Source organism: Ambystoma mexicanum, chromosome 7q, assembly GCF_040938575.1.
Source record: "Ambystoma mexicanum isolate Mex_15411 chromosome 7q, UKY_AmexF1_1, whole genome shotgun sequence".
Classification (NCBI taxonomy): domain Eukaryota; kingdom Metazoa; phylum Chordata; class Amphibia; order Caudata; family Ambystomatidae; genus Ambystoma; species Ambystoma mexicanum.
In genome coordinates, this window is record NC_090941.1 from 1107283985 (window position 1) to 1107311340 (window position 27356).

Here is a 27356-nt window from a genome sequence, read left to right on the forward strand (position 1 = left end):
GCGTAGCATCTATTGAGTTTCTAGACGTACTAGTATACATCAAACTAGGAAAACTCCAAACCACAATATATACCAAACCCACAGATAGGAACAGTCTGCTATATGCCACAAGCTTTCACTGAAAAAGAACATTGAAAGTATCACCTTAAGTCAATTCCTAAGGTACAGGTGCATCATCTCAGACGACCCAGACTATTCCAATAAAGCGAAGCAGTTCACAGGTAAGTTCTTTAACCCTGGTTACAATCCAGATTCTGTTCAAGAATGTGCACAGAACTCCAAGAACAGAGGCCCTAAGTCCCAAAACTCTCACACCAAAAAACGACCTGGTATATGTGACCACATACTCACAGCCAAGTCCCAAGATAAAGAAAATCATCAGATACAACTGGAAAACCTTATCACTTGATCCAATATTCGCACAACTGTGTCCAACTCCCCCCCCCCTCTTTGCACACTGCAAGAGTAAATCCATATACGACTACCTCATCAAAGCAGACTTTGCAACTAAAAAGGTTAACACTCACAACTTTAAAGGCACTCTACTATGTAACAATTGCAATAATTGTCCCAATGGTATTAAAGGAAACACCATTACACATCCTCATAAAGGCTACAATATTGCCTCTCACCACACGTCCACCCTTGACTCCAAAAATGCAATTTATGTCATCAAATGCCCCTGTGGCCTTTACTATGTTGGCATGATTTCAAGGAAAGCCAAAACACGCTGGTCTGAGCATAAATCCAACATCAGACAAATATCAGAAAGATCACCAGTGGCAGAGCATTTCAGCAGATTCCGACACACTATTGCCCAAATTCAATTTACCATCCTTGAACACTTATGCTTACCTCAAAGGGGTGGAAACATTACCAGATTGTTACAAAGAGATTTATTGGATTGATCGTCTTGACTCAATGTCCCCACGTGGGATGAATGTTGATTGGGATTTAAGTTGTAATTTCTGAGTGACATGCCATTCAAGTTACATTCTGTATTTTCTTACCTTTTAGCATCATGTTTTCCTGAATTACTCTGTTTTACCTACAACTATTTAACATTTATGATGATCTCTGAGGCTTAAAAAGATAGATGGATACAACATTGTACACATGTTTATTCAAGGTTGGTTATGTGGAAACATTTGAAGTTCTTTAACGTTTCACCTACAATTGCCCCAGCCATCTGCGGTTTGATTCATCCACCTCAATCACCAGGTCCATATCCACTCTGAATTCCCACTCCCATAAGTTCCGTTATTCAGTCACACACATGATTCTCCACACATCCATTCACACATGGCGATCTGCATCATTGCGCTCGCCAGATACTATATTTAACAGGACACACCCATGGATGCGTGTGCGTTGTCCTGACTATGTAGATCAACACTGCTTTATGCGAAAGGACCGATTGCTCCGCACCTCTCCAGCCTGTGGATGCAACATCTCCACGAAACCAAGTAAGCTCCGCCAAATGCCCTACACCATCCCCACACACCCGTTATGTCAATCCAATGCAACAGTACAATTTGGATTCTACATCTAGACTCTCACGTTAAAGCATCCAGCTTATACGCTGCCTCTCCCAAGTGAAGAGCACGCCGTACTCGGCGTCAACTTATATGCTTACTGTCACTACCTAACTTCTTCTGCTTTAGTACTTCCCCTCTTACTCAACCAGTTCTAAGGCGTCGTCCCTCTCTTACAGGGACTGCGCATGACAATATCGTTCAGAAGTACGATCTACTCCAATGAATTACGCTTCCCGATACACACGTCAGTGACACGCTCATGTATTCTTTTTATTCACCCTCAATCACAATACCTGCCTCCAGAAGTACGCAGCGCTATACTTTAGCGACTGAGCCCATGCTAGACCACACCATGCAATGAGTTTTATAATGTATCGGCTACACAGTCCATTCTTTAAAATTGTTCCCCCTTGTTGTTGCCCCCAACAGCATCAACAAGCAATATTGGAAACAACATCTGACGAGTACAGTCTTGACACTGAAACCCCTTCCTCAATTAACATTTCTCTGGGAAACCGCAGGTTAGTCATTACTCTTCACAGGTCGTGAAGTACTCTTTAGACTTAAAGTTTCATTTACACACTATTATTATCTTTTCTTAGAGTCGAGAAAAACAGATATCCCCTACCTGATGAAGGGCGAGTTGGATCGAAATGCGTCCTACCGCTCACAAGAAGACACTTCGGGACACACCACCCTGTCCCTAAGAAACAATCTTCTTGACAATGATATCTGTGTATATTAGGGAAACAATCTTGATTGTCACTATATATTTACCATGATCACGCACATTCACAAAGAATGTCTATGAAATTATGATGTATATGTTTTGTAAATCTTGTTAACCATCAAACGTATTAATTACATTTTTTCGGTAATTTGTATATTGTCGAATTGAATACCATACTATTGTTTTTTTGGAATCTACCCACGATTAAAACATCGCACTTTGTCAAAATATTTTATTTTTGATGAAACGTTATCAGACAAGTTTTGCCTTAAAGTTTTCCCTGGTCTTGTCCCTCAAATCTGGGGGGACCTTTTTTGTTCAAACCACAGTCAGAGAGAGGGCAGGAGAGATAGAGAGCCTGCCGACCAGGCATTCGAAAGAGATGACGTAGGTGCGTTTTGATATAAGTTGAGCTTAATCACTCCGATTTGCGGATGCACTTTTTATAGCCCCAAAGAATAGACACATAGTCCCATCTCCACTTCCATGGCGGTCGTTTTCTTAGTTTACTATGGCCGCCAAGGAAAAGAAAAAATGTACTACGTTTTCTGTCCGCGGCGCCCATTTTAAAAACATTTTTTGTTTTTACGGGTGCGAAACGCAACTAGTCTCGCTGCCCAACCCCTCCCCCCCCAACCATTAGTACCCCGGTCTAACGGGCCTTGGTACTAACGGCAATAAGCCCCTCGACTGAGAGCCATCACTGCATAAGGTTTATGGTAAGGCCCTTGCTACGCTCAGGCTTGTAACTATGGGCCCGTGGGCATTACCTTATGCAGTAATGGCCCGCAGTCGAGGAGCTTATTGCCTAATTATATTTTTTTGCATCTCTTAAGATGTGGGCTATGGCAATTAAGTCGGTCGGGAAGGGGTGATTTATGGCTCTGCACCCTCATTAGCGTGGTGGATGAAGCTGTTTCTGTGGCCTGGCGTTGAGCCAGCCAGCTTTTGAATAGTTTCCAGAGTGCCCCAGCACAGAGGTGCTCATTGTTCTAGTGCTGAGATCGAAGCCTCTTTTTAAACTCACATTGAGAAAACCAGTTATGTCCACTAGATGGCAATGGTTGGCAACTTGTTAGTACCCTGGAGAGCCACATCCTGGACCATACATAGCCTGTTGTAAAAAGCATTCCTTACTAAAGGTTTGGTTTCAATATGAACACACCCGGATGACCTGCTAGCAAATTTCTTGTACCTCAGCATATAAAAGCTTGGAGTCTAAACCCTCTAGCATTCAGTAGGCTCTGGCAAACCTGTTTGATGTTATTCACAGCTGCATCTTTGTTGATTGTGTACATGTTCGACCGCCACAGTTTGGAATAGACTGCACTATCTATCCTTGGGGAAGCGTAGACCTTCCCTGGAGAAAAGAGGCCCTCTGCCATGCTGGCAATATGGCTCACCCAGTTCCACTCAGACTGCAGGACACTGGTTCGGATCCGTAGCCTTTCAACCCTCAAAGATCAATACACTTGGCAATCATACCAGTCCTCATAGCTCCAGTAAAATACCTCTCGATGTATATGTTTAAATAAGTGGTCAGTCGCTATACAAAGCATCATTCATAAAATTAAAAATAAATATGATGGGTTTATTAAATCAGAAGGGAATGGTGAACAAAAATGTGGAAAAAAGAAAATACATTTTAAATGTAAATATTTTTATTTAAATATATCAGAAAAGAAAGGTAGTCTAAAAATTCAATAAAAATATAAACTGACAAAGACTGCATTTACCGTTGCAATATCAAGGTGTAATCAGCTGCTCTTTCGTTCTAAGTGATAGCCAATGCTACCCGTCACCTGTAGAGTCCTGCAGGGATCCATCCTCTCCCCAGGGATCTTCAATCTATACATGGAGCTGCTGGGAGCCCTCCTAGCCATACACAACATCCACCAATACGCCGACAACACACAGCTATACCTCAAGATCGATTCCATCAAGGACATCCACAGGCTCAAAACCTGCCTCTCACTGATCCAGCCTTGGATGTCCAGTGCATACGTGAAGCTCAACCCCTCCAAGAACTAATTCCTACTCCTCACCAACAACACCGAACACTTAGACATACAGACACGGCTATCAACCATGCACACTGAGGGATTCACACCTGAGCTCAGCTCCTGCACCATGTCCCTTGGGTGGCACATCAAAAAACACCTCTCCTTCAAGACACACATAGCTAAGAAAACTAGACAGCTTGGTATCGGCTCTCCTTCCTGCCTGCCTGCCTGCCTGCCTGCCTGCCTGCCCTGGTCCCATCCAACCTGGATGGGGCAATGCCCTTCTCAAAGGCCTTCTGTCGTCCTCCCTTGTGCCCCTGAGAAGTGTACTGCACGCACCATCAAGGATCTATGCATATACAACCTCATCAACCTTCACTGGCTACCGTGTCATGCACAAATAACCTTGTCTTGCTGCATCATCTATAAGGTAGTCACCCAGCTACCTCAGGGAGAAACACTGCATCTCCGACAGACAGCACACCACCAGGACACGTGCAAACTTGAAATCCGCTGCTTCTAAAAGGAAAGGACCACAAAACAAGTCTTTTCTGCCTACACTATGGTTCTTCCTCCATATCTGCATCATACTCGCCCCCACGCCACAGACAGTAAAAGGTGCTAGCCTAGGGGAGGAAATGTGACCTCCAGAAGATCTTGCCTGCAGTTAAAGGTGACCTGCAGAAGGAGCCACAGGCAAGAAATGTGATGTGCAGAAGATAGCCTGGGCATGAAAAGGTGACCTGTAATGGAGCTCCTACAGTTCAGAGTAAAGGGTGACCTGAAGAAGGAGCCGAGGGCAGGAAATGTGACTTGCAGAAGATTCGCTGGGCAGGAAAAGGTGACTTGCATGCAGAAGGAGCAGATGGCAGGAAACGGTGACCTGCAGAAGGAGCCACAGGCTGGAAATGTGACCTGCAGAAGAAGCCACATGCTGCAAAAGGTGACCTCTAGATGGATCCCAGGGAAGAAAAAGGTGACCTGCCAAGGGCAGGAAAAGTTGACGGATACCTCAAGGTAACCTGAAAACCTCATGGAGAGCAGGGAAACAAACTCCTATTGAACACAAATTCTCCATGATGAAACATCTATACAATCTAAGAAATCATTAAAGTTTACACCCAAGAGGTTTGTTAAAGTATGAGGCATTGCAGGCACAATTGGTATTGGGTGTTGTAGTGTATGTATAATACGCCACACATAAACCCACTGAGTACAGTGGAATAAGCATGTGCACTGTAGAACACTGGTTCGTATAGTACCCCTTGCATGCACTATATACATGTGTGGAGAATAAGAACTGTGTACAGAGTAAATGCTTTGAAGCGGTCGTGGTTGGTGCCATTTGAAGACCAATGCCGTGCACACATTATGACTGTGTAGTGAAGACCTTGGGTGTCTTTAATAGCGCGTATATGAACCATAACACAAATGGTGCCCAGTAACATGAATGCATGCTCCGTCCTATTTTTACAGCAACTCGAATATTTGTGCAATACCATATGTGGGTACACTTGTGTATAAGCGCGTTATAAATACCATATCATACATTTGTACGAGAACGGGGGCCCCTTGCTGCCCCTTAATGGGACTGATAGAGGAAAGAGCAAAGGGTACACTGAATGCACTTCCGCCTGCCCTGCTCTTACAATGTCAGGCAGGAATAACAACATGCCAGATGGAATGTTGGGAAACACCAGACTTTCTCTACCTCCAATGGCAACAAGTTTGGATTGCACAAAAATAAACAAATTAATATATCGCGCAATAGAAACAAAACAAAGTGCCAAACCCAAAAACACAAAGAAAGGAATGAAACCAATCCTAAGGCTTTTGTTTTCATTTTGTAAAGTATTAGATGGGCTTTCTGTTCCATTAGTCTGCTTCAGAGTGTGAATGGGGGATGCTGGGGACCCTATAAAGAATTGTTCCAGTTAGGTAGGACCTGAGCTCCTGCTGCTGGTTCGTAGTGTGGTTCTTTGCAGCAGACCTTGAGTCCTCATTGGTCAGTTACTGTTTTTGCTTCCACTGATAGGCTTTTCACCAATACCTAATTCTTCTCCAGCATGGGGTCTGGCATGGATTCACATGCTCATGAATATTCCCTGTCAGGCTGGGAATACTTGGTACAGAAAAAATCAATATCAGTTTCGTTTCTGATCTGTCTTTCTTAGTAGTAACCAATCACGAATCTCTGGGTCATACTGCCTCCAGCCAATGACTGCCCTCTCCCTAAGCCCTTCCCCTGGCAGCCATCCTCAGATTTTTACTGCACGTTCAAGTGTTGGGAGTCCTCATGCTATAGCTCTCGAGCTTTTACTTTCAAAGAGTTTATTCTCATTTTTTCGGTCAATCGAGCCTCAAGCTCCACTGTTTCTTCTTCCGATCAACGGGGACCCGTTTCTGAATTTTATACGCCCCTCAAGGGCGAAGTTTTCGTCGAGTATGCTGTAAAGACTGGAGGGGGGTGTCTGTACTTCTGCTCTCTATATGGTAGAGGAGAGGCACAGAGGACCCCAGCCAAGATTCTCTATTACGGTAGCAATGGACGAGCAATCAAGGCCTAGCTTCTCAGGAGGTGATGCAGGCTGGTTCTTAAGTACAGTGTGGTCCCCAAGCCCCCACAAAGGAATGTCCACACACTGCATTACTGAAAACAGTCTTTATATAATTAATATTCAAAGGTATGTACACTATCACAATAACGCACTTTGTACTCAGAAATCAACAATTGTAAATATATACAATTCTAAAGTGGTACCACCAATATTATCAGATCTCATTAAAGTGCATCAACTATACTGTTAGAATGTCACACAGATCAATAACAAGGAAACCAGCAATAGAGATAGGAAGAAAAGCAAGATGGTTGATACAATTGGCAGACTACTGGCCCAGCTACTTAGACACAGTTCTGTGTGGTGATCCCCCGAACTGGGCAACCTGTGAAATAAAGATATAGCACAAGCCCAGTCCATATATTGCTCAATAATCTTGTTCTCTCCTATAATGTTTTTACCCCCCCCCCCCCCAATGTACCTGGTGGAGTAGAGTTCTTTGAAGAAGCGTCGACGGATCCTTCTTGAGTGACCCCCTTTCAAGCAGGTGTCCCGGATCGTCGAGAGGCGTCGAAGGTGAACTTGGCATCAATGAGAAGTTCGAGGGGGACGAGACCACGGCGTTGATCCAGGCGGTGCTCGTCGGCGACGTCCTGCGAGGATGAGGTGTGCGGGGCACCTCGGCGATTGATTGTTCAGGACCGCAAAGAGTTTCAGAAGAACTGTGGCCCAGCAAGGGCGTCGAGTCGTCGAAGTCTTTGTGGTCTCTGGGTGGCGGGAAACCCACCGGCGGATTCTCCTCGGCGCGTCGACGGCCTTGACTTTCTCCGGCAGGACATAGCGGTCGACGTTGCGGACAAGGGAGTCCTTCGATTCAAATGTTCTTAGGCAAAGGAGCGGACGGCTCCGGTCGTCGGCGGCACGGCGTCAAGCAGTTCCCTCTTTTGGGGCAACACGACTTTGATGGGCCTCCAGCGGTTACACAAACCTGTGAACCCTGGGCGACGGCAATGGACTTCGACAGCGCCGAAGTCCGGGTGCTTCACCTCGTTCTCCTCAGCAGCCCCGTCTCCGGTCGGAAGCCTTTCGAGGGTCTGACTTCCAGGGAGCTTCGGCGAAGGTTAGCAGTGCTCAATGGTCCCTCGGAGCTCGGGAAGAGAGCGCCTTACCAGGTCCTCTCTCGGATCAGTCTTCGACGAATGCGGAAGCTTTCAGATCGGGTCGAAGTAAATGCAACAGCAAGTCGGCATTCTTCCAGCTGGGCTTTGAGGATCAGCAGTTCGTTACTCTTCCAGTGTAGACACAGCTTCTGAACAACTTCCAGTGGTGAGAGGTCCCCAGATATACTATCCTGTCTCTTATCCACACTGCTGGGTCACACTCAGCAGCCAATCATACAGAAGGGCATTCATGCAGTCAGTCAGCCAATCAGGCATACAGTGCATTCAGGCCATCCTCCTCCCTCTCAGACACTCACAACAAGGAATGTGGATTGGGACAAGTACCCAGCCATTCAACACTACACACTGCATTCAGGCCAGTTTCGGGCAGGGCTGTCTCAGTCTTTGTCTCTCATGCCAGAAACCAGACAGCCACAACAAAAGTGCATATTGGTCACACACCCCATTCACCCAGGTCCCACCAACAGGGCGTACCCACAACATATAATCACTGGGAAGGCTCCAGCCAGTCTGGACTGGACTTCACAACAACACCATATATGGAACTTCCACCCAACAGCCAGTCAGGGGGAAGGACAGAGTCAGGACTTCCCTGGACTTTGGGAAAACAAGGAGGCAATAGAAAGCAAGAGGCCACAGGGGCCATCCTGTTTTCCATCAGGAATCAACTGATTCCAATGGCAGGGCCTGGGTATCCCAAAATGGAGGATACTCGGCACACCTGTCAAATTCAGCATGGAGCTGCCACCAGCCCATACCCTGATCTGTGGGCCACCCACAGGTGCCCAAAAACATACACTAGGGGCACAGGGTTGTACCCCCACCCATGGGTGCCATAAGGGTATCCCATGGGTCTGTACACTAGGGATATAACGGTATAACGGTATACCGTTAAAGATACTGTGAACCACTTAATTGAACAACAATAACCGTCACATTGTTTATACCGGTATACCGTTTATACCGTTAAGTGTGCTTTTCAATCTGATTTGGAAAGGCTGCAGTAAGCAAGTGCTGCGCAATCTTGGTCTTGCACTGTTGGATGTGCCATCTTGCAAGCAATATCAGTTGGAGCAGTTTTTAATGCCATTCCATAAACCACACGTGCCCGACACAAAATCAGTATGTTAGCAATAGGAAGAATAAATACAGTGCCAAGAGGGAAAAGGGTTTACTTTGGGTTGGCAGCTGTGGGGTTTAAATATTTATAATGGATAATATTTGCTAAACATATGACAATGGGGGATTTCCGTGGTTCTATCATTGAATTTACATATAATAAGTCACACTGCAAAGTTCACTCATCTGTGGGTATTCCCTGCTGCCATACCAAAGGATAAGATGTCCGTGATTACTGAACACCTTTTGGCCCTCAGGTAAACTAAAGGCTGTATCGTAAAGAGAGCGTGCGTGTGTGCGCACAAGCGTATACTACCATCAGCCTCCATTGATCTGTGGCATGCAGGTTATAAAGATGGCAACATGTTAATCTTCACCATTAGCCAGTGGGGGAGCTAAAAGCCTAAATTACCACTTAAGAAAAGATATTCAGTTTGCTTTGCCAGCGCAGCAGGCCTCCCTTCCTCCCCCCTCCTCCTCCTCCTCCTCTCCACGTGTGTTTGTGTTTATTGGAAGCAAGGGGTGGCATTTCAGTGGAAAGTATGTTGAAAAGCCCAATTCTGGCCCTGGGTGCCTGGTATTGTTTGCGATGATAAATCTGACAATTTATGACCTTTTTAGAAAATATTTGTTAAGATTGGTTAACTCCACCTGCTATACCGCGATAACCATGATATACCATCATTTGGCAAGAATGTTATCGTACCGTCATAAAACTAATACCGTGACAACCCTACTGTACACCAAACCAAAAACAGGAAGAGCTGCACTGCCAGGAGTCCCAGATGGACTCCTGGGCAGAAAACAATACAAAACACAATGAAAAAGGACTACAGGACAAGGACAGGGAGGCCCTGTCCCTCCAATGCATTTCCAGCATCACATACGATTCTTGGAGGATTCCAGAAGACCTTGAGGTCTACCCCGTGGACATGGCACAGGACAAAGGAAGCTCGACGCCCGGATCCAAGCTGCTCAGGAACTGCCCTGGATAGGGATTGCAGAATGTGTTCAAGGAGGACGAGCATTCTAGATGCCTCTACTGCCTTCACGAAGACAAAACGCACATGGAGAAGGACTGTGCGTTTTGCAAGAACATGTCGGAGCAGACCATGAGGGATTGGCGGATCCGCCTCACCAACTGGCTGGAAGGGAAGAGCCCAGCGGTAGGTGAGAAGAAGAGGTCAGAGCTGTCTTCTAAGTCCTTTGAGGGCGCTCCGGCGATGGGGGCCCAACAGAAGGCTAAGCACCGCAAGTCCGCGGGCACCGGGAGCTCTGAACAGTCGGGCTCCTCGGTTGCCAGGCATGGCGCACTTTCACAGACGCCATCAACCACGAGCCAACGCTCTGGCTCAGGGAAGAGAAAGTCGGAGAACCCGGCTAAGCTTCTGGCGAAGCCCCGGTCGATCCCGACAGAAGCAGCCGAGGGGGAGCGAGGCAGTGACCCTCCCCCCCAAGGTGAAGGCCTCAAGCGTGCCAAAAGTCGTGAAGGCCCTGATTCACCCGGCTAAGGCCTCTATAGAGGGAGTCATGGCGGCCCTGGCAAAGCCTGTGGAGGCTACCCCAATGGAGGCAACCTCAGGGCCCAGAGTTTCCCTGCCACCGCAGAGGGAATCCTCTTTTCAGCCCATCGATAAGACCCCTGTGAAGACCCCGGTGGAAAAAGAGGCGGGGGCGGTGGCCGTTATGGACACGGATACAGCCTCTGAGGAGGAGCTGGTTGAAGTTGTGAAGGGCCTCAACAAGAGGTTTGAGGAGGTCTGGTCCCACGGGAGGAATCCCGGGGAGGCGGACGAAGAGAGCGACGGTGGCGCTGACGCAGCTCACGTGGAGGAGGAGCAACCATCACACCCGTCGCAGCCAGTGCCCGAGCCTCAGGACAACTCGGTGGCCATTTTGATGGCAATCCAAACCTTATGCACGGAGATAAGGACGAGGTTGCCGCTACCCCCAACGGACAACCCAGCAGAACCGGGCCTGTCGGGAAGCCCGCCAAACAAGTGGAGGAGAGTTCATCCCCCCGCCCTTCCAGCCCTTGCAGCCCGCTCAGCCTTCATCTCCTTCCCCTGATCCTAGGGATGACATGGGGACAGATACGGCCACGACGGGGACGAATGACGACGGTGGTGACAACGGGATGGGCCTTCCATCACCACCCTTTCGGGCCTCCCCGCCCGACAAAATTGGATCCTTCCACGCCATGATTGCCAGGGCATACAAGCTTTTCCAGCTCTGCCCCGAAGAACAGAAGAAGGAAGGCTTCCCATCAACGGCGCGAGGCCAAGAGGAAGACGGTACTCGCGGTGCCGTTGCTTGACGACATCTGGGACGAGGGACTTGCTCTCCTGAAGAACCCGTCCACGACGCCTACCAAGAGGGATCGTACGAGAAGAAGTATCGGGTCCCCGATTCCGCCCCTTTGTGCCTTAGGGCACAACCGACCCCCGGATTGGGTCGTCTCGACGGTGGCCAAGAAGAAAGCGGCAGGGGAGACGGCTGCAACATCAACCTCCCCACCTGACGACGAGGGAAAGAAACTGGACGCCATGGGACGACGAGTCATCTCGTCTGCAGCGACGACAATTAAGGCGGACAACGCCCTAGCGATTGTGGCCCACTACGACAGGGAGTTGAGATACAAGATCGCTCCCCTGCTGGACTTCCTACCAGACAAGAGGGTGGAGGCCCTGGAGATCCTACAGGAAGGTGAGGTGGCATCAGACCACGCCATAACGGTGGCCACGGACATTGTGGACACCGGGTTCCACAAGTTGGGCAACAGCGTTTGCCTTCGACGGCGGGGATGGCTCAAGGCAACAGATTTCCACCAGGACGTGCATACCAGAGTTCTGGACATGCCCTTCGACGGGAACAACCTGTTTGGGAAGACGGTAGATGAGTCACTTCAGGCCATCAAGACCGACACGGAGACGGCTCAGGCCTTGGGAGTTTTGCAGCAACGATGGCCGCCCTTTCGGAACTCCAGAGGCAAGCAAGGTGCCTCCAAAGGACTTGGCGGTGGCTCCTCTATGTACCGCCAGGCAGCCCGTTCCTCGTCGCAAGAGGCCTACAGAGGGCGGGGCAAGTCCGGAGGATCTCGTCGCCATCTCCATGGAGGCCAGGGCGGCAAGGCCGCCTCCAAGCAGGACTGAACCGGCCGTAGCATCGGGACCCCACCTGAGCACCCCGGTGGAAGGCCGGCTGGCGAAGTTCATCAGCGTGTGGGAGTCCATCTCCACCAACCATTGGGTGCTGGATGCCCTGGCCCACGGGCACACTCTCGAATTCCTAAAGAAGTGCCCCCGCATTCTTCCTGTGGCCAGGAAAGAAAATCACGTCCCTCAACTGCTGTTAGAAGTAAGGGCGATGCTCAAGAAGGGAGCCATCGAGCTCGTCCGGAAGAGGCTCCGGGGCTCCAGAGTATACTCAAGATACTTCCTCGTCAGAAAGAAGACGAGCAGTTGGCGCCCCATCCTGGACCTGCGTCCGTTAAACAAATACATCAAGGCCCAGAAGTTCCGGATGGTCACCCTCCAGCACGTGCTGGGACAGCTGGAGGAAGGCGACTTCCTATTGTCGCTGGACTTGGAGGATGCTTACTTCCACATCCCCATTCTCAAAGGACACGAAAGTTTCTCAGATTCGTAGTCCAAGGACGGCACTACCAATTCAAGGCCCGGCCATTCGGATTGAAGTCGGCACCCAGGGTAGTTACCAAGTGCCTAGCACCAGTGGCGGCGCGGCTGCGCCTGCAGGGGACCCACGTTTACCCCTACCTGGACGATTGGCTCATCTGAGCAAGGACAAGGGAACTCATCGTCGAGCACACAGCGAAGACCGTTCAACTGCTCATGGATCTGGGATTCTCCATCAACTTCCCCAAATCCCACCTGGTTCCATCGCAGGTCGCACTGTTTCTGGGAGCCAAGCTCGACACAGTGGCACGATTGGCCTCTCCGTCGGAAGAAAGGACAAAGGCCATCCTGGGCAAAGTGCAGCGCCTGCTGGCCGCGGACGTGACCAGGGTGAGGTCCATCAAGTCCCTTCTCGACATGATGTCCTCTTACATCTACCTGGTGCGCCTATGCAGGCTGCGGATGCGTCCTCTACAGGAGTTCCTTTACTCCTGTTGGATGCAAGCGGCGTGCAGTTTCGAAGACAAGATCCCGCTCAACGAGGTCTTCCGCCAAGCAATTCGGTGGTGGCATCTCGCAGCGGGCACAGACTTTCAGACCCCAGCACACCAGGAGACGGTGCCGACGGATGCTTCCCTGGTGGGATGGGGAGCGCACACCGGAGAACTTCACGCGAAAGGCCTTTGGCTCCAGGAGGAGAGGTCACTCCACATCAACATCCTGGAGCTCCGAGCAGTGTCCTGGGCTCTCGGGTCGTTTCTCCCATCCCTCAAGGGCAAGGTGGTGAGGATCTTCACCGACAACACCACCACGATGTTCTACATTCGGAAGCAGGGAGGAACCAGGTCCCCGGCCCTATCCAAGGAGGCCCAGGATCCGTGGCATTGGGCCGTTGCCCAGGGGATGTTTCTGGTGCCCTTCCATCTAGCAGGGATAAAGAACACCATCACCGACTCACTCAGCAGGGAGCTGCGCTCGTGCCACGAGTGGGAACTGCGCCAGGACCAAGTGGATCGACTTTTCCGACGATGGGGCAAACCCCAGATCGACCTGTTCGCGACGGCGGCGAACCAGAGGTTCGCCAGCAGGTTTCCCCAGCCGAGGAGCATGTGTGATGCTTTCTCGTTCCCCTGGGATGTTCCTGTATGCGTTCCCCCCATTGCCGTTGCTACTGCGACTCGTCAACCAACTCAAGAGGTCCCGGTGCAGGATGATCCTCGTCGCACCGGCGTGGCCGAGACAGATCTGGTTCCCGCACCCTCTTGGACTTGTCAGCGTCCCCCCCCTCTCACCCCCAGTCAAACTATCGATGGACGCGGATCTTCGCACCAGAGAAGGAGGCGCCATCCTCCATCACGACCCGGGTCTCTGAACTTGCAGGCCTGGCTCCTGCGGCACTAGAGTTTGGAGGGTACGATATCCCGGCAGACTGCAAGGAGGTGCTTGCAAAGGCCAGGCGTCCTCACCTCTCAAGTGCTATGGACACAAATGGAAGAGGTTCTCTGTCTGGTGCCGTGCACAGAAGATTAACCCTCTGCGAATGACGGCCCCTCTAGTGCTGCCGTACCTGCTGTCGCTGGCTCATGCCTCCATCAAAATACATCTAGCGGTGATCTCCTGCTACACCAGAACTACGGGACGATCATCTCTGTGGTCTCATCGCCTGGTGAAGGAGTTTATGAAGGGATTGTTCCATTCATTCCCGCTGGTGAAGGCTCCAGGCCCGGCGTGGGAGCTCAACGTGGTGCTGACCAGGCTCATGGGGGCACCCTTCGAGCCTCTGCATTCGGCACCGTTGAATTTCCTCTCGTGGAAAACAGCATTTCTTGTGGCGATCACTTCCGCACGATGAGTGGGAGAGATCCAGGCCCTATCCTGCAAGCCTCCATACTTGACTTTTCACAAGACGAGGGTGGTGCTGAGGACGCACCCTTCATGCCGAAGGTGCCGTCGGACTTCCATCTCAACGAGCCCTTGGTGTTACCAGTTTTCTTCCCGTCAACTTCGTCACCGGCCGAGAGGACTTTGCACTCGCTGGATGTAGCTAGAGCGCTGAAGTTCTACGTGGACCGCACAAAGAGTTTTCGGAAGATATCACACTGTTTGTGAACTTTGGACCTGTGAACCAAGGGAAGGCCCTCTCGAAGGCTTCCATTTCCAGATGGCTCTCCGGCTGCATCATGCACTGTCACCGGTTGGAAAACCGACCGTTGCCGTCCGAGAGCCCATTCGACCAGAGCGATCGCTGCTACCACAGCGTTTTTGTCTGGTGTACCCCTGCTGGACATCTGCAGGGCTGCTACGCAGAGGTCGACGCACACCTTCACGAGATTCTACTGCGTCGACCGGGATTCCAGGGAGGAGTCCAGGGTCGGCCAAGCAGTGCTGCGCAACCTGTTCGCCTGAAGGTGGGCCTGGTGAGGAGATGTAGGGGTGTCACGGTATTGGTTTTATGGCGGTATGATAACCCTCTTGCCAAATGACGGTATATCATGGTTATCGCGGTATAGCAGGTGGAGTTAACTAATCTTAACTAAAATTTTCTTAAAAGGTCATAAATTGTAGGCATTTTGAAACTTGTCTCTGCACATTTTTAACTGATCCTCCCGGAATCTAAGGCGGCTGCAGATTTGGTCTTTCATGGCGCCTACTCGTTGATCGCCTTGAATGAAAGAGTGACTAGTGGAAGAGTTAAAATGCACATTTTGAGCAATGAGCTTGCTGCTCAGTCACAGGTAATCGCTTTGAAAATCGGCCTCGACCTGCATTATTTTGGAACCACATGGCATGGGCATCATGACCCCTCGCTGCGATCAGTCATAAAAGTTTCTTTTGATACCGCTTTATCCCATTAAAGGGAGACAAGTCACTTGTGAGGTCTGAAAGCCCATGTGATTGTGTTTCTTTTGTCAAAATGTCATAGCCAACACACACTCACCGAGAGGTTGCATATTGATCAAATCACTATAGCGTGTTTGCCATCTGCCTGGTGTATTATAAAGGTCTGATGTTGGAGTCACCACTGACCATGTAATCCTAACAGGACAGCGTTCAGTGAGCGCTGTTGATTTCTTTCTTTATTCTTGCAATACATGTTCATTTACCTTCTTAAAGATAGTAGCACAAAAACTTTTTGAAAATGACACATTTAAAATACATATCGGCACAAATATGGCCTAGACCACCACATCACCACAGCCCCATCATTACGATTTTCCCCAGGTCTGAGCGCATTAGGACCCTTGTCATGTGAGTGGAGACAGAGGAATGCTTTCATGGGTGGCGTCAAATCGAGGATAGACCTGAGAAATATCTCACCCCCATTGCTCTGGATACTTCAAATTGAATGTAGAATATGCCCTGCCTGCTTGAGTCCAGTGCCATATGCAGAAGACAGGTGAAGGATCAAGCAAAGCAACAACTGTAGTGTCAATGTGTAAATCTACATGGAGGACAGTGGAGGGAGAGGGCAGTTTATATACTAGCACAAAGCACTGATAGGCCCAGTGTTCATACAGTCTACAGAGCTAACATTTTTTGTAGACATGCATCAGAAGGGCATTCAGTTCATTCCCCCCTTTGAATTCTGGAATGTGTAGTTCCCCATCTTTCAAATTGGTGGGAAAACTACAAATCAGCTGATCTTTAACCCGACTCAACTGATCACAGAGAAAGAGCGGTCACAGCATCAAAGCTGCATTTACCAATGTGGCCTCACTTTCCCTAAGCTCTTGTCAGCCAAAGGCCACATCCTACAGTGCAAGATCCAGAATGTGCAGCACTTGCTTACTGCAGCCTTTCCAAATCAGATTGAAAATCTCACTTAATAGCTGCAGGCACTACAACGGTTACCGGTATAAACAATGTGACGGTTATTATAGTTCAATTAAGCTGTTCACGGTATCTATAACGGTATACCGTTATACCGCTACACCCCTAGAGGTAAGAGATGCTTAATGTTGAGTTTATGTAATGCTTAATGTTGAGCCTTGCCACCTCCCGTGGTTGTGCATGTGTGTACTGCTATGTATTCTTATATTCATTAGCATGTGAATCCATGCCAGACCCCATGCTGGAGAAGCAACAAGTTACTTACCTGTATCTGTTGTTCTCCAGCATGGGTCTTGCATGGATTCACATGTGAACCCTCCCTCCTTCCCCTCTGCGGCTCTTCACTTGGTCCTACTGCCACTTTACGTGCTACGAAATCTGAGGATGGCTGCCAGGGGAGGGGCTTAGGGAGAGGGCAGTCATTGGCTGGGGGCAGTATGACCCAGAGACCAGTGATTGGTTACTACTAAGAAAGACAGATCAGAAACGAAACTGACACTGATTTATTTCTGTACCGAGGATTCCCAGCCTGACGACGGGGAATATTCGTGAGCATGTGAATCCATGCCAGACCCATGCTGGAGAACAACAGTTATAAGTAAGTAACTTGTTCCTTTCTAAAAAAGTGGTTTTCGCAGCGGCAGCTTTTGTGTCACCAAAGCCTGGATTTCCTGTTCACTTATTGCCTCAAGTCCTGACTGTTTCCCTCTCCCTCAATAGGATTCACCATGACGGACGGGATGATGAGCAAGGCCGCCACCATGGAAATCCCCATCAACGGCAACGGTGACACCGGGAGCTTACAGGAGGATGACAGCCTTGAACAGGTACTGTGTTAGCAAGGGGTCTAAAGAAGTACATGCACAAGCGACAGAATGAGTAAAACCCAGCAGTGTCCCATGACATCCGGTATTCGTGTGTGAGAAGTGTGCATGCAGCACCCATAATGGGCGCCACTTGTGTACTTATCTCGCAGCCCATTCTCAGGGACTGAACCTCCAAACCATTTTCAACTTGAGCTTAATAGTGATTTGTATTGATTAGCAGTACACCCTCTGTGGGTCCCTAAGGTGATGTGCAGGCAGAAATGTACAGTTCAGTACAGTTCACCAATGTGCACAGAAGACAAGTTTGCAACCATCAAGAGTCTCCACATTCTCAAAATACTATTTTTATTTTTCCTTCTAAGTAGCAGCTGATCTTGAATGTAAATTGGAGATCCCAGTCAATTAAATCTTATGGGCTCTGTGAGTGGTCAGAAATGTGATGCAAACAACATTTAGATGATAAGTTTCAATAAACGCCTCACTATCCCTACCCTGATGAGGATTAACCTGCTTATCATAAGTTAATGGAAACATTCTAACAAAGGATATCTAGCCCTCACACATGCACATCAAATACACAAGAAATTATATGGCAATTCACAACAACATCAACAATTGTATTTATAATGTTTTCAGTCTCTGTTCATAACCTGAGTGAACTCCCCTTTCCCAGGTTTCAAGTTAGATTCAGTTCCAAAGGGAATTCTGGGTTTGTAATAAAGTTCTAACACAGTTCCTGGCTCTTTCAATTTGTCAAAGAAAGTTCTCTTAAACCAAAATAAAGTTTTTTCTTCCTCCTTGAATAACAATTTTCACTTCATCAAATAGCATCAATGATATTCCTGGTCAGGATGCTGATAAATAAAATACAACTTCTTGTCAGATTCAACGAAACACAGCTCCTCCTTTAGCACTATAAATCAGTCTATATCTTTGTCAGGATGACTTCACAGCACCTCTGCTTCCACCTGTTTCGACTTTCATTCCAGGTCCACATCTACAAGGATTCACCATGCAGGTCTACTCACCTGCCAGATAGGTTACCACGCTCAACAGTGCTTGTGAAGTTTTAAATCTACTGACGGTCTAAGGTTTCACAATAGCTTCAGCAATTTACAACTTTGTGTATTTCAACAACTTTTCAGAAATGACAAGATTCACTTTAGTGCGCCTCCACATTTCCAAGTAGACAAGGCACTCTTCTTCTGAACATTCACCTTCTAGAAGGGCACCCTCTTTGCCACTCTTGTCTTTATGCAACACCAACAACCAAAATGCTCTTAGGGATGTAATTCTACCTTTCCTCCTTTTGGCTTTGGCAATATGAGTTTTTATATCAGCTTTTATGGAACAACCACAATCTACCAGCTTAACCCTTTTATGACCTTGCATTCGCCACTTCTCACCGTGCCAACCAGAGCAGCTTAATGGTATGCCTTGTTGTTAGTCTCTTTTGGCTTTGGACAATGTCTGTACAACGCTTTATGCTTTGGCAATAGTTGTACTCTTCTTGGCTTTGGCCAATAGTTGTGCCCTTTTTGGCTTTAGCAATGCTTGTGCCCCTCTTGGTTTTGGGCAATGCTTGTTTCGTGGAACTCACAATTATTAAAGCTGTCAAGTTGAGTGCTACAATGTTTTAAACTACTTCATAAATCACTCTTCAGTTAACATCCACTTCAGAATCCTTTTAAGGACCCACGACCAGCCTTTCATCTGTTTTCTACAGTTTAGTATTCAATTAGTGAGATTCATTCAAAGAGTTATACTCAAACGCGAGTGCTTTTCACATGTTTCACTCGTGTTACTGTTGTGGCATTCCATTTTCTGACAATTAACGACTGGATTAATAATGCTTTCACTGGCACCCGAGTGATCTCCTTGACTACTGTTGCCTGCCTTTGTTCTCCTAAGGGATCAGAACGCTCTGTAACATTTGCCTGCTTCTGTCTTTGCTCCTTTAGCGTGCTGCAGGACTTTAACTGCTTCTGGCTCCTTTCGAACAGACACTCTTCTTCTGTGAAGTTTGTCTTCGTTCCCGCCATGCAGTTACAGAGCTCGTCCCACTCCTGAGACCCTCAGCTGCACACCAACTTTAAGTCACGGTCTCCGGCATGCTTCTGCTGCGCAGTCTCTGCATCAGGTTCACATAGGGAAAAGCAGGTTTCCTTCACACTTTCTACTGTACAACCTCTGCACTTCAGATTCTGGGGGAGAAGGACCCGCTCAGAACCGGCAGCTGGAATCTGCTTTACAATGGTCCTGGCGCCTGCTATTTCCACCAACCTCTGTTTGAACTGCCAACAACGTGCTCTCCTCCTTCTGCTGCTACCGCTGCTACTACTCCAGCTGCACCTGAGGGGGGGCCTTTTAACCTTCTCTACCTCCCTTGGGTGTGGGTCATTGGCCTTAACAAGCTTCGTGCAACATTTTTCTTTAGCCCTCTTCCTCATCCCAGTACTTAGGGAATTATGGGACTTGAACTCCCCAACGACAGATTTGGGCTTTTTTTTTTTCCAACATTATTTTTTATTATTTTTGGCATAACAAGTTATACAGGTTCTCTGAGTGTTACATCCTTAGTAGGCTGGTTATAGCATTAATGAGAGAAAAGCGGCACTGAATGTAACAGAGTCATAGCAAGTTATGCATTAACTTTCAAAAACAAAATTGCTAATAACAACTGAGGAGGGGGAATAGGGGAGGGAGGGTATGGAGCTTTATGCACAATAGGAACAGAAGACTTCTTAGTTCAACAGTGGGGTCGTTTCAGGGGGTCAGTGTGGCTCTCAGGCTGTGTTTCGGTCCGGATTTTCGAAGTGGGCTCGGCCCAGTTAGGGGGCTAGATTAGTTGGCTGCTAGTGGCACAAGGGTGTAGAGGAGCCCTGTCGGGCCTCAAGCCTAGTTTTAGACTTGTTCTTTTCAGTCCTGAGTTTCCATCCAGCGCAGAGCTGGGCAGAATTGGGCTTTTAGATGTAGGTTTATTTCTCTTAAATGTATTTAAGGAAAGATCACAAGAGTTCATTTTGAAAAGGGGAAGGCAGTTCATTTAAATCATTATTTACAGGTTTCATTTCACTGTACCTGAGAGTTAGGATGGTGTCTAACTGTATAAGTCTCAGATGGGTTTTCCTTTCTTAGGATGTTATGTGATGTCATATAACTTGACCCATATCAGGTGGTTCAAAGTGTGGTTTACACACATAACAATCCATTACATGCCTTGCTACCTGTGAAAGGTTCTTCCCTTTTGTCTCATCCCATGGGATCTCCTCACCACCTTGAGCCTTGTCTCCTAACAGGTGATCCTCGCGCAGAGGTCAGGATCAAGAGGCATCTGCCTTTCCCTGGCTACCTGGGAGGAGACTTAAGGCAGGGTTTTTGTGAGGGATCCGCAAGATTCATCACTGTATGCATTCTGTATGTGTTTGGAGTCAAAGCCCTTCCAACTCGCAGCTCAAGGGTGTCGCAGTTGCCTTTTGGGGTAATGAAGACGATGCTTTGTTTGAGGATACAACATTTGAATTAATTTGAAAATGGGCATCAATATGCTTCAAAGAAGATTACAAATGACACACAAGGAGATCAGTCCAGCCCTGGAAAGATCATCTTCATGGGTCACAAATCACTTTCCGGCTGCCTACTTCCGAATCACGACTGCCTTCTTGGAGCGCAAGCTGTTCATTGAAGCTTGTGGGTTTTACCTGATGTCCTGTGGGCTCCTACTTTAACCTTGCTCTCCCGTGGCAAGTAGAACTATGTACTGATCACCCAATGAAGAGCCCAGATGCCAGTCTTCCTCTCCATGGTACAGTTGATTCTATAACCAGACTGATGGCTCTGATACCCCTGCCCAGGTTTAAGAGGGTTTGGAGATCCATGTTTCCTTCTTCCCTTGTGGCAGCTCTTTAGATGACCAGTGCGTGCTACAGACTCTGTAAATCTATCCAAAAGACCCAACATGGCATATTGGTGAGACGTGGCATCTGATCTTGATCAAATTGTTGAAGGGAGGAATGGACAACCTGTCGTGTCGATTCTTGCCTCTCCTCGTGTCTAAGCCAACATTTTGGTCGATTGGGTGGGTTTGTATGTGACGTTCTTGGGGACGTAGCTCCTCATGAACGGTGATGTCTTGTGTCATGACTTTTGCATGGAATATTCTGTATTCCATTGCCTAATTAATGCAACTATTTCTGGCTCGATAGGTCATACCGTTACAGAGAGAATTCATCTTTTTGTTTTTTCGGCTTTATTTTTCGGGCATTACTTTTTGTGGTGTTACACCACCATCTCCAGGTCATTTGTTTAAAGTGCTCATCATCACGCTTCGAAGCTGAACATGATCAACATTCTGAAGAAGGAAGATCTCAAGACCGTGAAGCTGATAGAATTCAACATGTTTTGAGACGGAACAATGTAAGTGCTGAAGAACCGGAAGCAAGACTTGCTAATGAGAGAATTTGTGCTGCTAAACAAAGCAACAGAACTGCTGAAGAAAGCATCCCAGTGGCTTGCTGGGATGAGAATTAGTGCTGCTGAACAACGAAGGAATGAAACTGCTGGAGTAACTGAAGTGAGACTTACCAATCAGAGATTTAAAAATCTGAGGATTGAAATCTAGGGCGAAGCCGGGTAGTTCAGTTATATGGATATATAAATGTATATCAGCTAGAATGCAGATAGTGTGGAAAGTTAGGAACAATGAATGCAGAACTACGGCGGGGGTAAGTATTGGAGAATGCTATAAAAAAATATCTGAAATGGGTGTTATTTTATACTTGTTACATTGTCTACACCATGGAACCTACCCACATGTCCGGTTGAGCATACTTCCCAACGTGCTACAAACCGGAAATGTGGCATCTCACTAGCACAAAGCTTGCATGCTTCAGCCATACACGTACGGGTACAACACTTCAAGCTTGCACGCTTCAGCCCTACACGTACGGCACTTATGTTGAGTTTGCTGCTGTCTCGGCTGTAGATCCTGTGGCTTGCTCCAGTGTTGGAAACAAAGACAATTTATTCACACTAGGTCCTACAGGAAAGACTAATAATATGGTCTACAAAGAGGCATTGCTTTAGTTCAATAAACAAACTTCAAGCTAGGACTGAAGCAGGAATTAACGTGCAAAGCACAGGTACACTTGCTAGTCTTTATATATGGATGCACTCCTCTGACTTAAAAAGGCCTTTGTTGAGGTCAATAACTAAGAAATCGGCACAGTGTAAAATATTATTTTTTTTAAAGCAGAGAAATTCTCATCTAATCAAAAACTAGAAATACATCTTTTGTTTGTGCACAGATCATCAGTTCCAGTGGTCGCCCTTGGGCCCAGTCTAAAGCTCAACTCCACAAGAAGTACTGGGTGATGCAAGGTTCGCTCTACGGTGGGAATGCTGCCACAGGCAAACTATCTGTAAGGTCTACACTAAAAAATATGGTACCATTTTTTTTTAAAAAACTTCAAAAAGGTGGACAGATAATTGATGAATGTGCAGTACTAACATTTTTTAATATTACCCAACCCGATTGAAGATTGAGGCCTGAAAAGGGATTACTCTACACTTCCCCATGTCCTCTTGGCTGGTTCGAACGTGAAGACTGCTCTGAGACGAGTAGGCTAAGTGAACCGCCAGAGAATGGAGTGTAGCCTGTGGCTAGGAAGCATATTGTGTCTTTGGAAAAGTCCCTCAAGAGTACCTTCTGGTGGTATGAGTGGCTCACAGCAAGGATGTGTTGTGCAGGCAGTGGGGTCCCGAAACGATCACTAGAACTGGAAACCAGAATCGAAACGGCCGGGTTGATACCTCTAAAGCCAGTCTTTCCAGGGCTTTCTTTTCATGTAGTGCCTCAAGCATGAAGGCAAAGGTCCCACAGCAAACCAATGAGGACTAGAGACCAGACTCCCAGTTAAGTGCAAATACGGTGCATACGTTCTAGTGGAACAAAGCGGTGCAGAATCATTTTCCACAGCCATAACTATTTTTCCTGAGAACTTGTTGCAATGCTGGTGCACACAGGGGGCTAATTAGTCTCCAGTGGATGAAGCTACAGGCAAATACTTTAGAAGGCCCTCTTTCCTCAAAAGTGTCATGGTTGTGGTTGTGCATGTTTACAATTGTTGTGCACCCCTCAAGTATCCTCTTGGGAATGCAGCTTTCGCCTGCCCCGACGTTTAACAGTTAATTAGTGACTACTTTGGGAAAACCTGCACTGAAGCGTTTTCCCTTAAGGCAAGCTTATCATAAATAGAGCGTGTTGAGCGTTGAAGGGTTCTTGCCGCCACACCTGATCAGAAATCACTAGTATACCATGGAATACACCAGAGACTGGATCTGTCACAATCTGATTTTCTAGTGGGTGTAAAAGGGCACGTCCACAGGAAACGGAGGGCCTTTTACGACGATTAACAGTCAGGGCAATACAGGGTGCCTTCGGAGTGGTTGGTAGTGGTCCTGTCCAGGCACAGAGTTCCAGAAGTCTTGTGTTAGCAAAAGCCTGCCACTAGGTGAACAAAATGGGAGATTCTGAGCTTATAGAAGTGTGAACTTGCAACTGCACTCACCGGAAGGATACTCGACCGATCAAACTGCAAGCTTTCTCCACAGTGACAGGACGAGCATAATGGGACGAATCCAGGGAACCCGTCCCTCCTCCCCAAGGGGAGCCTCCCCCTTTGAGACCAGGGAGGTGAGCCTGTAAAATACTCCCATGAGGATCGAGCAATCGGGATCTCATTGGGGGCAATCCCCTCACCCCTCAGGGGATAAGGGCTTCCCCGTGAGTGAATCTGTAATCGCTTCATTGCCACCAATGTCCAAAAGGGTTATTGCAAACGTGGAGGCTGATAACAATGGTAAAGAAAAGGGGCCTTTAACTATGCATGTATTGGCTGCTGACTCCTCCCTGATCCCACGACCAACAGAGTGAGGTCTTTCATTGCAGGGAGAGACCTATGAGGGACAAGACCTTTGCCTAGTATGGAGTAGCTGACGCAGAATGAGTTAACTGCTTGGGGCAGAAGAACCAGCGAGAGAATGCACCAGACTGAAGCCCACGCTGTAGCCCGGTGCCAACACATCTTGGAGGCAGGACCACAATGCATGCGTGGTTGGTGGAAAGCCTGTGGACTATTGGTGCGCTGGAAGCCCCAGGCTCTAAGGTCTCGAGGAGAGAGACCGAACCATGAACGAGAGGGATGATCTGTGTGCCGAAAAGTGGCGAAGGAAGCAACAGGGAACCAACAACCTAAGGAGCCCGGTTCCGCCTCAGAAGGCGTAGCCGCCTCCCACAAAGAAGGCCACCACTAAGAAGCAGGTATGTGCTTCTCTGCAAGGAGAGGGAGAAGGCCAGTTGTGCTCAGCAGTGCTCCAACTGGGAGCCAGAGAACTGAGAAAGTGGCTCATGCACCGAAGGAGGCCGAAGGAGGCCGATGAGTATTGCACTTAGTCTTTGGGGCTTAAAAAGGCCCAACGGGGGTGAAGCTGGGGAGAGATAGCCCACGAGGGGTTATCAGAGATCAGAAATCGAATGAAATAATCAAAGTATGGTGAAGCTGAGAACTATGACCCACAAGGGGTTATCAGAAATCACAAAGTGAACAAAATACCCAAAGGGGGTGAAGCTGAAGGCCACAACCCACAAGGTGCTATGAGAGGCCAGAAAGCAAGAACAATACCCAATTGGGTTGGGTTGAACTTGAACAACACAAGCCACGAGAAGTTATTAAAACCCTGGAATTGAGCCAAATACCCCAAGGGGGTGAAGTTGAAAGCCACAACCCATATGGGCTTTCGCGAGGCCAGAAAGCAAAGCCAATATTAAAATGTACAAGTCCCTCCCACATCCACGGGGAACCCCAGAGATGATCATTTACTGGCCATTATGCAGTCTAGTTTTTTTTTTTTACAAACTTTATTTTATTTTGTGTTTTCTTTTAAGAGCTCTTATAATAGACATACGCATACAATGAAGCAAGGTGTTGTTCATTACTTTTCTTACAATCTTACCCTCCTTGTATTATTATGTAGTTCATTGAGTCCTTGAGCATAGTATCTTCCAGTTAACAATTAACAATTAACTTTATTCCCTCCCCCTCCCTGCTTATTCTTATTGCGATAAGTCTAGTTTTTTTATCCGTAAACGTAAAATTGGATGACATTGTGGCAAACATCGGGTCCCTCAAGGCGAGAGTAGAAAAAGAAAGTGCCCGCATAACTGAGACCTAATCCAGGATAAGTGTGGCCGAGGATACAATTGACCAACATGACTGTGATCTCATGCAACTAAAAGAAGAGCTCTCAAAGATACGCTGCAAGTCCGAGGATCTAGAATCTAGATCCAGAAGAGAAGGAACAACATCCGAATAGTTGGTGTTTCGGAGGCCTTGTGCAGAGGCCCTATGGAGGTCGGCGTTGAGGCCCTTCTCAAGTCACTGTTTGGCACTGCATCCTTTTCTGATCACTTTCTGGTGGAAAGGGCACATCGCACACTTGCCCCGACGCCTAGCTGACTCCTAAAAGGAGAGCTCTCCAAGATGCATGGCAAATATCCAGAGAGATGGGAACACTACACTACGAGGAAACAACATCCACATTTATCCGGACTTTGCTGCAGGAGTGCAGTTCCCAAAGAGGATCCTATGAACAGGTGAAGAGGCAACTCTGCATACGCCAATTTTTTTTTTTTTTCACGGCAGTTATGGACTACATTGAAGCCTCGATCCTGTTGCCGGCCCGTGACTGTGGTGCGGACCAGAACAGGAGCCCACGACCGGACGAAGAAAGGGGTGATCAAGCAGATTGAACGCTGTAGATTGCCATAACCTTCATATGTGTTCATAAGAAATGTAAATGGGTGGCACTGAAACATAAGTGTGAGATAATGCCTGGACGGTGGCGAACGGTTGTGTCAGTCAGGAAGCTGCAACATATGCACCTCGGGAAGGTTCCAAAAGTTACGGAGGAAACATCATCTGGTTGAGGTTGATGGTGCAGACGGCGGGAGGGGGACGGGTGTTCAACGGCTAACTCATGACGAACCTGCAGGCAAGAGGCCCCAGTTTAGAGAGAATGCCAAGGTTTGGGAAGTTTAAAAGTTTGAAAACAATGGTCATGTTACTGGGTACGAGGCGTGATATGCGAGTACAGATAACGGACGAAGTGAACAGGGCAAATGTAAATGGCACATAGACTCAATGGGAAAAGGACTGACAATTAAACTGTTAACTTGGAATGTTAGGGGCCTCAACAACCCGGGCAAGGCTAAGAAGGTGGGCACATATGTAATGCAGCATAACCCGCAAATCCTAATACTACAAGAAACTCACACACTGAAGAAAGTACATGCAGACTTCCTCACTAGCTGGGGATCACTCGGGTATTACACCGAATATTCCACACAGGCCAGGGGAGGGGGTCCTCACACTTATCCATCCCTCACTAGGGTTCCGCTACACAGAAAGCAAGGTTGACCCGATGGGACGCTACGTACTGGTGCAGGGTGAAATAGCAAGTCACCCAGTTGCACTGATGAACACTTACGGCCCCAACATAGACGACCCAGACTTTTATCATTACATAATAGAAATGCTCCTCCTCCTAGATGAGAAATACTAAACACTATACTAGATCTGTCATCTGATGTTCCCCGGTTGCTTAAGAAATCTGCTAACACCCTACACCAGATGCTATTACCACTGAACGACGTATGGAGGACTCTCCACCCACAAGACAAGCAATATACATACTATTCCACAGTGCACCATTCAGAATCCCGCATAGACTACTGGCTACTGTCCACCTTACTTACCAACATGGTGCAGAGTTGTGACATCCTCCCACGCACACTCTCCGATCATTCCCCGGTCTCACTACACACTGAAATACATGACTTCCCCACACACGCTAAACGATGGAGGATGCCCTCTGC

General features: G+C 47.8%; 1 protein-coding gene across 7 annotated transcripts in view; it reads left to right on the forward strand.

The window, feature by feature from the left end:
- Window positions 1-27356, forward strand: part of ARFIP2 (ARF interacting protein 2) — a 466032-nt gene that overhangs the window by 184954 nt on the left and 253722 nt on the right. For all 7 annotated transcript variants that reach the window (XM_069640486.1, XM_069640481.1, XM_069640482.1 and 4 more), the window contains exon 2: window positions 17316-17422. In XM_069640486.1, the coding sequence (XP_069496587.1) occupies window positions 17324-17422 (99 nt within the window). In that variant the 5' untranslated portion in view covers window positions 17316-17323. The remainder of the gene's footprint in view (window positions 1-17315; window positions 17423-27356) is intronic.